Source organism: Elgaria multicarinata, chromosome 13 (genome assembly GCF_023053635.1).
Source record: "Elgaria multicarinata webbii isolate HBS135686 ecotype San Diego chromosome 13, rElgMul1.1.pri, whole genome shotgun sequence".
Taxonomy (NCBI): Eukaryota; Metazoa; Chordata; class Lepidosauria; order Squamata; family Anguidae; genus Elgaria; species Elgaria multicarinata.
Genome location: NC_086183.1, coordinates 22,412,326 through 22,427,084, shown reverse-complemented (window position 1 = coordinate 22,427,084; position 14,759 = coordinate 22,412,326). Strand labels below are relative to the sequence as shown.

General features: G+C 44.2%; 2 protein-coding genes across 2 annotated transcripts; one reads left to right on the top strand and one right to left on the bottom strand.

Moving 5' to 3' along the window:
• The first annotated feature begins 149 nt into the window (after positions 1-149).
• LOC134407726 (IgGFc-binding protein-like) lies at positions 150-2,372 on the top strand. The gene is made up of 3 exons (XM_063139647.1): positions 150-343; positions 476-856; positions 2,083-2,372. Exons 1-3 carry the CDS (start codon positions 275-277, stop codon positions 2,356-2,358), a joined length of 726 nt encoding a protein of 241 aa, XP_062995717.1. The 5' UTR covers positions 150-274; the 3' UTR covers positions 2,359-2,372.
• Positions 2,373-9,023: 6,651 nt separating this feature from the next.
• On the bottom strand, positions 9,024-14,528 carry LOC134408351 (alpha-tectorin-like). The gene is made up of 6 exons (XM_063140604.1): positions 14,511-14,528; positions 14,320-14,416; positions 12,855-12,985; positions 11,019-11,306; positions 9,556-9,693; positions 9,024-9,188 (listed from the first exon to the last, which is right to left on the bottom strand). The coding sequence occupies exons 1-6, from the start codon at positions 14,526-14,528 to the stop codon at positions 9,024-9,026; spliced, it is 837 nt and encodes a 278-aa protein (XP_062996674.1).
• Between the last annotated feature and the right edge of the window lie 231 nt (positions 14,529-14,759).

Here is a 14,759-nt window from a genome sequence, read left to right as displayed (position 1 = left end):
CAGACACTTCAGCACCACAAACATACAATACAGACCAACTGGTTGAAAACAATTCTGTGCTTGTTTATTTTTTTAATCCATCTGATTCTGTGAAAAGGAAAATGTTTGCTAGATACCACCCTTTCTGCTTTCTCCCTTTGTAGCCCTCACCTGTCCAACCAACAGCCACTATCAGATATGCACCAGACTTTGTGATGTTAGTTGCGTAAGCTTATACACTCCAGTCCAGTGCACAACAAATTGCTTTGAAGGTTGCCAGTGCAACGACGGCTACATGTTCAATGGAGATGTCTGTGTGCCTACAGACCAATGCGGTTGTGCGCATGATGGACGCTACCTCCTGGTAAGTCTTTGTATCCCAGTTATGAGGTTGCCGTTTAGATGAGCTGGGATGAGTGTCATTTGGTGCTTCACTCCCCGTGCCATTTCTCATAACTATATTCTCTCTCTCTTTCTCTCTCTATTACCCAAATAGGCTGGAGAGACCATCTTCTCAAGCAGCTGCACAGAGAAATGTACCTGTAGTACCTCCAGCCAGCTCACCTGTGCGGAAAGCAGCTGCCGGTCTGGAGAGACCTGCACGCTTATAGATGGTGTACATAGCTGTGAGCTCAAGGAAGCCCAATGCAAAGTCAGCCCAGAAGCTCTGCTCACTTCCTTTGATGGTGCCACAGGGAAGTACCTTTACAGTGGGATCTACAATTTGGCTTTTGTTTGTGATGAAAGTGCCCTGTCTTGGTTCAGGGTGTTAGTGAGCATTGGAACGGACAGTGACAATGGACTGGTAGCGGTGGAGGCCATCTATGTTTTCTTCCCAGATGCATTCATCGCTGTGAAAAAGAACAATAGGACATGGGTAAGTAGAGGACAGGAGAGCCAGTAGCAAAGCTTCCTCAAAACGCGCAACTTCCTCAAAACGCTCAGCTTCCTCAACATGTGCACATTTTAAATCAGATAATGAATAAGAGACTAACTCTGGTGCTGTTGAAAATCGCTAAACTCTTTAATAATTCTTGTCCGTATGTTCAGTGGTGCCTCTGTTCAGTGGTGCCAACTACACATTTTAAACCAGCCATGCTTTGGTCCATGGGGGAAATGTGCACAAATTTGTGAATTGTTTGTGCAGCTTTCACATCTGATAGCGGTTCACTTTGCACAATTTCCCCATTTGCACAGAACAAACAGTGATCGCAAACGTGAGGGTGAATCGAGGAGAGGCGAGCAGCGAGCTGAGAATTTAGGCAAACTCGAACAGTGCTCATTTGTCCGTCCTTAGTTTTGTTTGGTTCAGCCTAGATCTGTCACAGAGGTTTTCTACATGAGACTGTTAAACTGCTGTTTTTGCTTTTGGTTTCATCGTAGGATTGAGCACTACATGAAGAGCATTTGGTTTCCTGCTTTTCTGCCACACAAATACGCATTCTGCTACATAGGTGACACTGTGGTATAGTAGAAAAGCAAAACAACACAAGTGGAAAAGGCATTTTCTTTTGCATTCACAATTAATATTTTTCTGGTTCTAAAACAAAAGAACTCGGTGAAAGTGCTCTTTAAAAGCAATGATCTTTGGGCATCTCTACATTAAGAAAAAATGTTGTACCCTTACCAGACTTTCTTTTTCTCAAGACTTTTTGCATTCACTACCGGCTCCTTCGGGCAGTGACCATGTGATTTTGTATTGAAAACTTCCCCTCTGGAAAATGTAATTCCTTTAAATGAAACAGTGCCATCTAGTGTCAGAATAAATCCTGTGATAAATTAGATACTCCATCATCTCTGTGTGTGTTTTAAAAATTGGATTATGGGGGGCGGAACCATGGGAGAAGTCCTGGCTGTTGATGAAGTCATGTAATAGACCCACAAACTTCTGTGAGTGGCTTATTATGAGTGTGCTATAAATTGCTCTTTTAGAGATGCCAGAGCCCATGAACAACTGTGAGTAGAAAATGATGAACGCACAATAAATGCCTCATGTAGAAAAGTTCACAGTGCTATCTGATTTTTAGTAATGTGTGGCTCCAGAGCAAGCCCCCATTTCATCCCCTAACCCATTTTTTTTTTTTTTTTTTTTTTGTATTCCAGGTAAATGGGCGCTCAGTAAAGCTGCCATACAACAAAAATGCTGTGTCCGTGAGCCAAGTTTGGGATGGGATTGTCATTGACCAGGCTTCTCAGGTGGAAGTTCATCTTTATCCTAATGGAGAAGTGACAGTGAAAGCCAAGAAGACCTTTGCAGAGAAGCTCTGTGCCCCATGTGGAAACTTCAATGGAGACAGCACAGATGACCTGAAGCTTCCCAGTGGGAAGGCTGAGAACACTGCTGATGTACTCCAGGCCTGGAAGGCTGAAGACTTCTAGCATCAGTAAATCTCTCTCTGTTATCTGTACAGCACCATGTACATTGATGGTGCTATATAAATAAATAAATAATAATAATAATAATAATAATAATAATAACAGCTGATTTTTCTGACAAACATTGCAGCTCAGCGACTACAGATCCACATTTTTTTGGGGGGGGGTGTTCTGGAGGTCATGTGTGGCCTTGAGTTTTAACCCAGCTCACACCAAAGGCAACCTCATTCAAAAGCACATATGACTTTTATGGAAACACATGGTTTCATCATTGCTTCTCCAGCTCTATCGTTCCACGCTGCCAAATCTCAGTGCACAATGCAATTCATTGTTGAGTGTTTATGAGGCACTTTTTGTGAAAAGCAGTTTTGCTTACAGGACCCTCATCAGTTGGACCGTGAGTGTGAGAAAACTAAGCCTCACGACTTGTAAACTGTCACCAAGCAGTTTGTTAATGATATTGTAGATTCCTCCCAGAGAAGCCTCAGCTAGTAAAAAGCTCAGAGGAGCCAAGAACAGCAAAACGGCAGTGATGGTGACCCTAATAAAAGTTTAAAATGTATGCATGTGAAAAGAAAGAATCTGTTTCCAAGGGTGTGTTTTTTATCTAAAGGAAATGAGTGGAAAGGCAAGTCTGTGTTCTTCTGTAGTAACTGGAGTGCCTTCAAAGTGATTTTGGATCATTCTTAGCAAACCCTAAAATGACAACAAAACCATAGCCAAGGACTTACAATTCTGCTAAAAAGTAACCAAAAGCTTTCCTTTGGATCACACCCTAGCATCTTGAATAAAGAGTAACAAATCCCCACTCTGTAATGTTATTTTGAAATGCCTTGACAGTGAAGATCAGAATTTAGAATAGCAGAGCTAGAGTAATTACAGAAAGTGCTGTACATGTAAACGGTCAGATGGAATGCATGACAGGGCTCTTGTCATCTCCTGCATGAATTCACCTATAAGAATTCCATTTTAAAAATAGACATCTATCAGAACTGAGCTCATTCCATTCCAAAGTAAGCTAGTGAATTGCTCATATATGCATGTTCTTCACTTGATGCCCCTCAGCACACTATATGAGCTATCTCTTGAATTTTATCTGTCAATTATTTTTAATTCTTTGACTTGAGATCTTAATTTTAAAAATCTTTCAGAAACCAAATTTGTAGGAAGACAATAGATACATATTTTAAATAAATGAGATTCTCCCTTCACCCCCAATGGTTCTTTCCCAGTGACCTCTTGAATGGAAATGTATTTCTTATTGAGGAACCCATGCTTGCATCAAGTCAAAAGGGAAAAAAAAGTGGAGATAAGTTGCATGCTTTATCTTTAATATAGTATGTAGTCTGGCTGTCATGTCTGACCCTACTGTCCCTGTTTTGGGAGAAGATGTTTCAGGTAATCAATCAGAATCAGATGCAGAACTAGAAGATGCAGCACCAGACACCAGCCAGCCTGTACCAGTGGGGGAGGAAGCTGTCATGGGCGATTCCCCAACTGGGAGTCAGCCCTCTCCAGAGCTTATCTCCTCAAGACCAAATCCTATGTACTCAGTGGGAAGTGAGCCTTCTTCCGGAGCTGAGTGTCCTGACAAGCTAGCTGATGCTAGGGTCCACCGGAAGCTCAAACGCACGGGGTGAAAGGAAGGCATGAGAAAGTTGGTTCAATTAAGCCAGAACCTGCCTCCACACCAGGCTCTCTGAAGTTATGGGCATTTGGGAAGTGGCTTCCTATTCTTGAGTGGACAATTGTCTTGCTTAGTTTGTATAGTTTTGCCTAGTGGGGATGTTTCCAAGAGGTTAGACTCTATTCAGGTAGAAGAGACATTTGTTGCTTAGTAAAGCTTTGAAGATTACTTAGCAAGCCTCATCATTTGCCTCCCATTGAAAGCAATTTTCTGAGAAACATGATACTGGCCTCCGATGTGATCAAAACAGTTGGTCTGGCTTGTTAGTTACTAAGTCACAGCCTTCCCCAACGTAGTGTCCCCAAGGTGTGTTGGACTACCACACCAATCATAATGACTGGGGATGATAGGTGTTGTAGTCCAACATATCTGAAGGGTACCACATTAGAGAAGACTGATACAGTACCTTTTGGATCCCGTCACTGACAAATTGTGCAGCAAGGTCTAGAATTTGACATTTAGGATTTTTATATTTATAACAGAAAGTAGGATGTCAAAGAAACTTCAGCTCTTTCCTATCAGACAAAACCACGAGGAAAGTGGAAAACGCAAAAAATAAAAGGGGAAGGTTCAAAGGTAGACTGTGAAATTGGGAAGGAGGTTAACATTCAAAGAGGAAAAACTGACAAGTCCCACTGAGTCCTAAATAAGTTCTCTGGATTTTGGCCAATGGATTAGATGTGTGTTTGACTTTCTGTTTCTCTGGAACTCATTATCAATTTGTCTGTATGATCAAAAAAAAAAATCAAAAAAAATACTGGGGTCTCATCCAAGCAACAAGCAAAGTCAACAGTTCTTTGGACACTGCTTCATATCTAACATAGCCACAATTTCCAGCCAAGGACCTGGCAAACCTACTTGACATAAATCAGAACCCATCAAACTACAGTGCCTCAACCTGTCAGTCGAGGAGGGCTTAGACAATTTCTTCCCGTCCACTTGACAGGTCAATAGGCAACAACCTCAGGTTGTTGCCCTGGAAGTCAGGCCTTCTCTGAGTTCCAAGGCCACGACCATCCCATGGACCTAGAATCCAAGGTGGCTAGGTGAAGACGATGTGGACATCTTTAAATATGAAGAGCCAAAATATGTGCTATGTTATTCAAGTTTGTAAAGATGTGCGCTTAACCTGACAACTTGTGTTTTGAAGAATACAGTTCCCACCTCCCCACAACACACACACCCCAGGGATTTTCTGGAGGCTCCGCAGCTCAGGGTTTCTGCCCTCATTTTAAAAGAAAGGGGGGATGTGTTTTGAGGACTGGCAGGGAGGACTTTGGGGGGACAGGTGAGGAGATGGATCCATTTTCTGAGAACCTCAGTTGCTTCTTGAGTGATAATGTTAGTGAAGGTACCTCAGAGTGTTAATCAGAGCTATTGGCAAAGGACAGACGACAGGAATAGTAAGGAGATACATTATGCATGGTATGGAGAACATGGATAGGGAGACATTTTTTCTCCCACTCTCATAACACTAGGACCTGCAGCAATCCCATGAAGCTGACTAATGGGAGATTCAGGACAGACAAAAGGAACGACTTCTTCACACAGCACATAATGAAACTATGGAATTTACTACTACAAGATGTAGTAACGGCCACCCATTTGGATGGTTTTAAAAGGGAGTCAGGCAAATTCCTGGCGGAGAAGTCTATTAGTGGCTACTAGTCCTAATGGCTATGTTCTACCTCCTGTATCAGAGACAGTATGCCTATACAAACCAGTTGCTGTTGCCCTCATGTCTTGCTTGAGGGCTTCCAATGGACTGCTGGTTGGCCACTTTGTGAACAGAATGCTGGGCTAGATGGACTCTTGGGCCTTAGCTAGACCTAAGGTTTTTCCCAGGATCAGCCCGGGATCATCCATGTTCATGTAAATGACACACAGGGGATCCCAGGAGCAGGCAGGGATGACCCCGGGATAAACCTTAGGTCCAGCTAAGGCCTTGGGCTGATCCAGTATTGCTCTTCTTATGTTCCTATGTTCTTATGGAAGCTGCCTTATGCAACAGGTCAGAGTATTTGGCCTACCTAACCCAATAATGTCTAATCTAGCAGAGACTCTCCAGAATCTGAGGCAGAAGTTTTTTTCCATCACACCTGCTACCTACTTCCCGTTTTTTGCTTTTGTTTTTAAACCAGGGGATATTCAGTGTTTGGTGATGTCTAAAAGGGTCAGGTAAAGGAACTGCTCTGGAGCCACCAAATCCTTCTGCTATAATGTGTACACAGAGTACCCGCATTGTGGACCAGGGAATCCAAAAACTGCAGTGAAGGCACATCCTGTTAGAGAGAAACTTCCTGCTCAACAGGAGATTCACACACAGAAGCAGGGTAAGGGCATACTGAGGCAGAAAAAAGTCCTACAGCTCCCAGGATGCCTCAGCCCAACAAGTTGGCTGGGGGATGCTGGGAATTGTAGGACTTTTTGCTGTCTCTAAATGCTTAGAGTTGCACCCTAAGTTGTCAATGGCTACTAGACGGCTATATGGAAACTCCAGGTTCAGAGTTACGATGCCTCCTAATTACTAGCTGCTGGGGAATGACAAGAGGGGGGGGGATCTACACTACTGCTTTAAAGCGCTTTAAAGCGCTTTATAACAGTTTTGACAACTGTTGGGGCCCAGGACACACTGCATATACAGGTTTCAAAATGTTTTCAAAGTGCTTTAAAGTGCTTTAAAAGCAATAGTGTAGATCCCCCCGAGGAGAGCATTATTTCCTTCATGCCCTGCTTGTGGACTTTCCAGATGTAGCTTTTAAATTAATGCCCATTAATTCACCATTGCACATACATTTAGCAGCTATTGCCTTCCTTTGTAAGACAGCCTGACCAATTCCAAAATGAAAGTAGAGACAAACGAATAATAATAATAATAATAATAATAATAATAATAATTTATTTGTTACCCGCCTCTCCCTTCAGATCAAGGTGGGGTACATCATAAATGCAAATGCCATAAAATACATATAATTAAAACATTTAAAACTAATACATTATTAAAAGCAGCACATTATTAAAAGGCATCTTAAAATTCAACTGGGTAGGCCTGCTGGAAGAGATCAGTCATTTAATAATAATAATAATAATAATAATAATAGAGTAGCTCTGTGAGAACAATTCTTTATTGCTGCAGTACAACCAACTTCAGAGGAAGCACTTCTGATGGCGCTACTTGTGCCTGAGTTTCAGCTCAGGAACATTGGCAACAGTGCATTTAGTGTTGCAGAAACCTACCCTCTGGAAAGCAGAATATAAATTTTGAGAATAAAGTAAATAAATAAACAATGGGATCTCTGCCTATAGGGGGGGCATCAGACAGATCATTTGAGGCATTTGGGTACATCCTGATTTTATGCTGTTGGATGAGAAAGCTTTCTGAGTCAGAGGAGATCTCACCTAGTAAAAAACAAAAGAGAGAGAGAGAGAGAGAGAGAGAGAGAGAGAGAGAGAGGAAATTTACTCAAGAAGGAAGATCCCTAGGGGTGTTTACTAGCTCACAAACATCTTTAGTAGATAATATAATCATACCAATCTAAAAGTCATTTGTTATACATTGACAGCTTGAAATAAGATAAGTACCAATTCTCTTCCAGTTTGGTCGCCTGAAAGTGAATCTTACTCACCAGAGATGACTCAGTAAAGCCTACCTTAATGAAGGAAGGACATCTGCCTCCTCAAGAAAGATCCCAGCTCACAGCCAGTGAGGCTCTTAAAATCACAGAGGACTTGAACCTAAAATGGCTTAGTCCCCATGGAAATCCATCACCAAGTATGGCTACAACTATGTAGCAGCTTCCTGTCTTCACAGGAAGCAGCTCTTGAGGGTGCAAACAATTCTGCAAATGTATTACTGGGAGACAAGTACCATTACCCCAAGAGATTATGCTTTGGTAAAGTCTGGAGTGAAATTTCTTCTGTCTTTCATGTTCTTTGTGAGAGGGAGTCAGATCAATCATGAGGGCCCTAGACAGCATCTGAGCAACCATAAGAAGGTTCAGATTCCCTGATCTGAGGGCAGAGGAAGTGCTCTTAGCTCAAAGGGTGGAATTGGAGATGTGAGCACCTTCCTCCAACCCCTTGCAGCTGGCACAGATAGATTTGTGTTAGCTGCCCTCCAAGATTGAGAACTTGACCTCAGAGAGGGCAAAAGGGGGTGCTTTAGTGGGTGGGGAAGGAATGAGACCAGAGAAGACAGGATATGAACTATCCTGAGGCCTCTCCAGCCTCCTTTCCTCCTCTTCTAAAAAACATTTGCTAGACAGGCAAAAAGCCCATCTAGCAAAAAATGCAGAGTGAGAGGATGGGAGGTAAAGATTGCTTCTGATGTGCCTCCTCCCCTGCAAAGGATGTTCATAAGCCTCTGTGTTCAAGGGCTTGCACTCATCAAGGGCGCAACTCATAGGATTGCATCCTAAAGGAATAAAAGTGAGACAGCAAGGGGAAGATTGGCACTTCTGATTTACCCGGCAAACTTGCTTTCCTCAGGTTTGCTTCTGCATTTCAATGGAGGAATTGATTATTGCCTGAACTGGACAAAATTACAAATCTGAAATGAACTAACGCTATGAAAGAGTATTCTTGAAAATGGCTCATTCATTCCAGTGGGTTTGCACAGGGATCATTGCTAGCAGATTTCTGTAGAATGAGAGAATACATTGACTTCAAGATGCATATGCTTCAAGTTAACTACAGTATGTTTGGGTTTGGTTTACTGGAAATAAAAGGATGGAAGGATGTTTAAAAAAGAGACATTGAATATTTCTGTTCAGAAGGTACAAAAAATACACATTGAATGTGAATGAATGAATGAATGAATGAATGAATGAATTGGGGTTTTAAATATTATTGTGATGATGTTTTCTGATGTGCTGGTCTATGACCGAAATAAACAAACAACATTCATTCACATTGCTTTCAACGAAGCCTGGAGGATTTTGTTAGAGGCCAGAGGGAGGAGCTGGCCCAGTGCTCCCACTACTTACAAGAAGCAATCTGTGATGATACCTGTCACATATTGATCGACTTGGAACACCCAGCGACCTGGGTCATTCACATTGCTGGTTTCGGCAAGATGGAGAATATCAAGGGTGCGGGAACCGGGCATGACGTGATAATTTATTTTGTCTCCACTGTCAAATCCAGCCTGGGGCAGAGAGAAAAGGGGAAGATTCATATACTATAGGGATGAAAGAGGCATTCATTTGGATTGCATTTTGATGTGAATGCACCCAATTTTGCACTTTTGAACCAATTACACCCCCAAATAAATGTATTCAAACATCCGTATATTAGAGGAAAGTGCATACAAAAATGCATGTATTACTGAAAATAAGATTGAAATGCAATTAAAATGCATTATATTGAGAAAATTGCACAGAAATGCATACACATTTTTGTATGTGTGTTTTGGTGGTAGTGTTTAACATAGTCTTTGTTACTTTGATCTCTTGGTGCAGAACTTTCCAGTATAACATTTGCTGTTGCACCATGCAAATACCACCTAGAGCTACCTGTGCTGGAGTTCCTCCAAGGCCCGTCTTAGGATTTCCACCATTTGTTGTCCCTGTGGTCCACTGGATGTCACCATAGATCAACATGATGAAGGATAACTCCCCATTGGTGGTCAAGACAGTCTGAAAGGTGTTGACCTGCAACACATGGAGAACAGGAGGCAGAACTGAGTATTTTATTACAGTTTTATTATGGTTTTAATTTTTGTGAACCGCCAGAGAGCTTCAGCTATTGGGCTGTATAAAAATATAATAAATAAATAAACCAATCAATAAATATTTTCTTCTATGCTGGGGTGACAAGTCAGTCCTCTAGTCGCAACAATGAACATTGCACTTTGGGGTAATCAGATTAAAATGTCAGGGAGTTTTGCCCAGGTAGCCTCAGCAAGAGAATCCCCCCCAGCAGTTGTGGACTGGTAAAGGTTGAGGTGCAGGCACTCATCATGATGGTCCCCATAGCCACACCCCCAAGAAGAATCCAAAATTTCAGGAAGCTATGTTGATCCATATCAACTGCACTGCCTGCCTATTCGCTACCGGACCAGATTCAAAGTTTTGGTACTATAGCGTACAAAACCCTAAACAACGAAGGACCAGGATATCTTAGAGCAGAGCTTTCCAAACTCTGTGTCACGACACATTAGTGTGTCAACTGCAGTGTGTAGGTGTGTCACGCGAACGTAACAAGAAACCTTTGAGTCTATGTGAAATAAGCAATACCAACTTGCATGCATTTTTACGCAGCAAAGGTGCCAATTAGTATGGTGCATTAGTATATTCCCCTTCCGTCATATCCATGTATGCACACCACGGTCGAGGGATCATACAGGTACTGCACATGCGCAGTATGCATAATCGGGTCGAAACAGCTGATTCTGCATCACTTCCGGTGACGCGGCTGCACCTGAAGTGACACATTCGAGAAATTCCATGGTCCATTTTTTTGATAGAACACCGTCTCAACCGCCGCTCAATCGCAGCTTGACAAAATTGGTTCAATGTGAAAAGTCTTGGAAATGTATGTTATTATCTTGCAAATCATATATTTTTCAAAATATAAATGAAAGGTTTTCATGAGATATGTTGTTTCGCCATACATTTCATTATTACAATTCATGTATGTGTCCGTATCTCTTATAAGGGGTTAGTTTAACCTCCGGTTTGCTAGTAAAACTGAATTACTGTGTCACGAAATGATGCATGTCTAAAAAGTGTGTCACCAACATGAAAAGTTTGGAAAGCTCTGCCTTAGGGAGCATCTTCTCCATTACCAACCTACCCAATCAATGAGGTCATCCGAGGGCATGCTCCTGGTGGTTCCACATGGACCTATGTCCTGACTGGACTCCACCAGGAGAAGAGCCTTCGGTGTGGTGGCTCCCTTCCTATGGAACTCCCTGCCTAACCCATGTGGCTAGGAGAACAATTAAAGGGTACCACATCATCAATGAGAGACTTACTTTCTTTGATTTAGATCCATAATAGGCCACACGGTCCCATGTAGCAATGAAGGCCCAGACAGCCGTGAAGGGGGCTTCAGGAAAGTACTCATTGATGTCTGTAGTGCAGCATCTGAGCAGTGTTGAGTCCTGAGTCTGCCGCCAGAAGACATTCCCACCTATAGGAGGGAAGACATCAGCCCAAAATGGAGCAACAAGAGGTGGTCCACCATCCAAGGGTAAAGGGTCAGGAGTGATTTCAAATTCTGGAACTGCCACACCAAAGGTGATCAAACCATTGTTGTCTACCTGCAGGAAAAGAACAAAGGGAAAGGTGATGGACAGAAGCTAGAAATGGACTGACAAGTGGGTGAATTTAACAGAGTTGCTGTAAATAAATTGCCAAGGGAAGAGAGGCCACGAACAAAGCCTGCTGTTTAGAATGACCTGATCAGATATGTCTAGTCCCCTGTAGGTGTAAGAAACATTCCACACACAGACTGCAAGCTCTGAGTGGGGCCATGGCTAACTAGGTTTATCTTGCACCCAATAAGTTTCTGTACAGGACTGAGATGGCTGGGGATGAAATGGAGGACAACAGTAAAAGAGATTTAGCAGTTAGAGGAAAGGGCCAGATCTACACTTCGGGCCTTGCTAGTCCTACCTGAAGGTCCGGTCGGGAGGAGGGGTGAGCCCACGCTGCAGCTAGTGTGGGCTGTCGCCCTAGTCTACACGTTGACGCGATGGGGTGAAGGAAAGCCCCATCGCATCAGCCATTTTATTTTCTCTCTTAAAGGGGTCATGTGTGCAGGAGTGCACCAACGATGAAGGTAGGTTCTTTTTTTCTTTTTTAAAGGGTTCCCCGCTGAATTATGGTACTTGGTTCTGCTTTGCAGTCATGTTAATTGTGATTTTATACTGTTCTTATGATTTTGTTTCAGGCTGCCCTGATAGTGTCTTCTGATCATTTACATGGACCTGGGATAAATAGCTGAATAACCTGCCATTGCTTGTAGTCCATATTTGTTGCCATTCCTGCTGGGAGGGAGGATTCTATAGAGCAGTCTTGCTCAAGCTGTTGTCCTCCAGATGTGTTGGGCTGCAGCACCCATAATTTGTGAGTTGCAGCATAAAACATCTGGAGAGTAACAGCATGGCCAAGGCTGCTGTAGTGAACAGAAAGAAATGTTACTATTCCTCTTCATATACCAAGGCCTCAGCCAGACGAGAGGGTCGGAGGGAGGCGATCTTGCTATTTTATGATCATGAGATCATCGCCCTGGTTTACATGTGGTGCGTGACATAGCAGCCACCATTTTTTTTGTTAAAGGAGAAGGAGCGCATGGGCGCTGGTGTGCAAATGGTGAGGTTTTTTTTTTTTTAAAAAAAAAAAAACCCTCCTCTTCCCCCCCACTCCCAATGGGCACAGAGCTCCTGAGGAGCTCTGTGCCCCATGCCCAGCTCCTGGCTCCTCGCGGTTACTCATGAGGAGCTGGGACAAACAGCGATGCCCGCCCACACGTTCTGTGGTCTTGGGATCATCCCAAGATGGGGGGGTGGGAATGGGCTAGAAGTGTAGGCTGATATCCTGGGGAAAGGGAGGGATCACCTCTCCTTGCTCCCAGGACCTCTGTGCATCATGTGAACACATAGGGACAATCCTGGGGCGATCCTCGGGATATTGTCCAGTCTAGCTATGGCCCAAGTGTCTGTCCATTTTAGGGTGGGGGTGACCAAAGGAGAGCAATGCTGAAAACCTCAAACCATGCCAAATGATGCATCTTGTGTGTTCTGGTAGGACATCTTTTGGTAGAGAAGCTTAGTGATGGCCAAATGTGTTGGCCAAGTGTTACATACGTAGAGGCTGTGGTAATCATGGCCATAGAAGGAGAAAGGAACTTTAATGAAGATCTCTGGAGATGTTCCATCATCTGTCTTGGGGTTCTTTGTGTCACCTTGGTCTGTCCCATAAGGATACAGCAACAATTCTAGACCAGGAGAGAAGGCCTTGTTATTATGTTTATAGAGCCTTGGTAAGGAACTAGCTTTACAAAAGGTCACCTTAAGTTGGGGCAGGGGGAGATACCATACGTCGGGCTAGACTGTCCCCCACCCACCCCTGCCATCTTAAAGGGAACTGCTAGGAAGACCTATTGCTACAGGCACCATTTCCTCCACCAGAGCTGCGTGCAAATGACCGCTCAGAATTCTCCACCTTATATATAGGCAGAGAAATTGGGTGGGACTATTCCATCCCATTGCTTCAAAGGGAAAAGAAATTTTCCAACAGTTTCTTATGGGTGGGACTCATGTATGCCAATTGATCTCTGGTTCTGACCCTTTCATCGGTTAACAAAAAAACCCAAAATGATTTCTATATATAAAATGCTAAGGAGATGTGTGGCAATGTGTGGCATGGAGGTTCTGAGCCATGACACAGTCCCCCCCTTCCCTTCCCTTCATGCTCGGTCGTGGTGGAAGCAGCAGTGCAAGCACATGGGCGGAAGGTGGGAGTGAAGGGATTGCCTCTCCTTGTTTCCTCTCCATTGCCATTGGATGTGGATAGCCAGCACAATGGGGTGGCAGAAGGGAAAAGAGGGGGGAAATATGCTCCCTCCACTCTTCTCCCCTTGTGCCCCTCAACTGCTGTCACTCAGGTGAAGAGAAGGGAAGGGAAGTCTTTGTTGGGGGCTGGGTGAAATGGCTTTTTTCGACAGGAGAGGGCAGTGGAGGTTTTCTTGAGTCCTTGGCTTGGCAAATTAGCAAAGCTCTCTCTCTCTCTCTCTCTCTCTCTCTGTCTTTCCCCAGAAGTTTTGGATAATTTCTGAGTTAAGAACACAAGAAGAGCTATAAACAGGGATAGGTAAGCTGGTACCCTTCAAATGTATTGGACTACAACTGCCATAAGGCCAAGACAGCATGGCCAATGGTCAAGAATTGTAGGAGTTGGGGCCATGCTGTATCAGACCAAGGGTCCATCTGGTGTTCACACAGTGGCCAACCAGCTGTCGATGGGAAACTCACAAGTAGGACAACAGCACCCTCCTGCCCATGGTCTCCAGCATCTGGTTTGTGTAAGCTTACTGGCTCTGATACTGGAGGTAGCACATAATGATTATGACCAGTAGCCATTGATAGCCTTGTCCTCCAGGAATTTATCTATCCACCTTTTAAAGCCATCTGAATTGGGGGGGATCTGCACGTCATACCCAGAGCGCTTCTATGCGACCCCAGTGCACCCCGAAAATGATCGTCTAACTTGCTGTAAAAGAAACGAGGAAGACATGTCCTTGCCGGCGAGGGCACCGCTGGCGCCACCCACCTCCCTCCTTGCCGGCCGGCGAGGAGAGGAGAGCTCGACGGAGGGGGCATGACTCCACTGCCGGCTCCGGCGCCCCTTTCAGAGGGGAAGGTGCCAGCTCCGGGAGACAGGAAGAAGGAATAGGAAAGGGAGAGGCGAGCGGTGTGTTGGTGTGTGGGTCTCCACCTTGAGAGACGTGTCTCTTTTCTAACCTGAGCCACTGCCGTCATCCCTTCCCCCTCAGCCTTTGGTGGGGGCGGCGGCGGTGGGGTGGGGAAGAGAACTGGCAGCTTTTGGTCCTTTGAGGAAGGGAAACAAGCGGGAAATCAGCCGCTCTTCTGTGCCCTCTTCGCTCTCTCGCCGGCGCGTGCTTTTCTTTTTCTTTCCTTTCCTCTCCACCCCGCCTTCTTTCGCCGAGCTCTCCTCACCAGCAAGGCCGTCTCTTTCTCGTTTCTTTTACA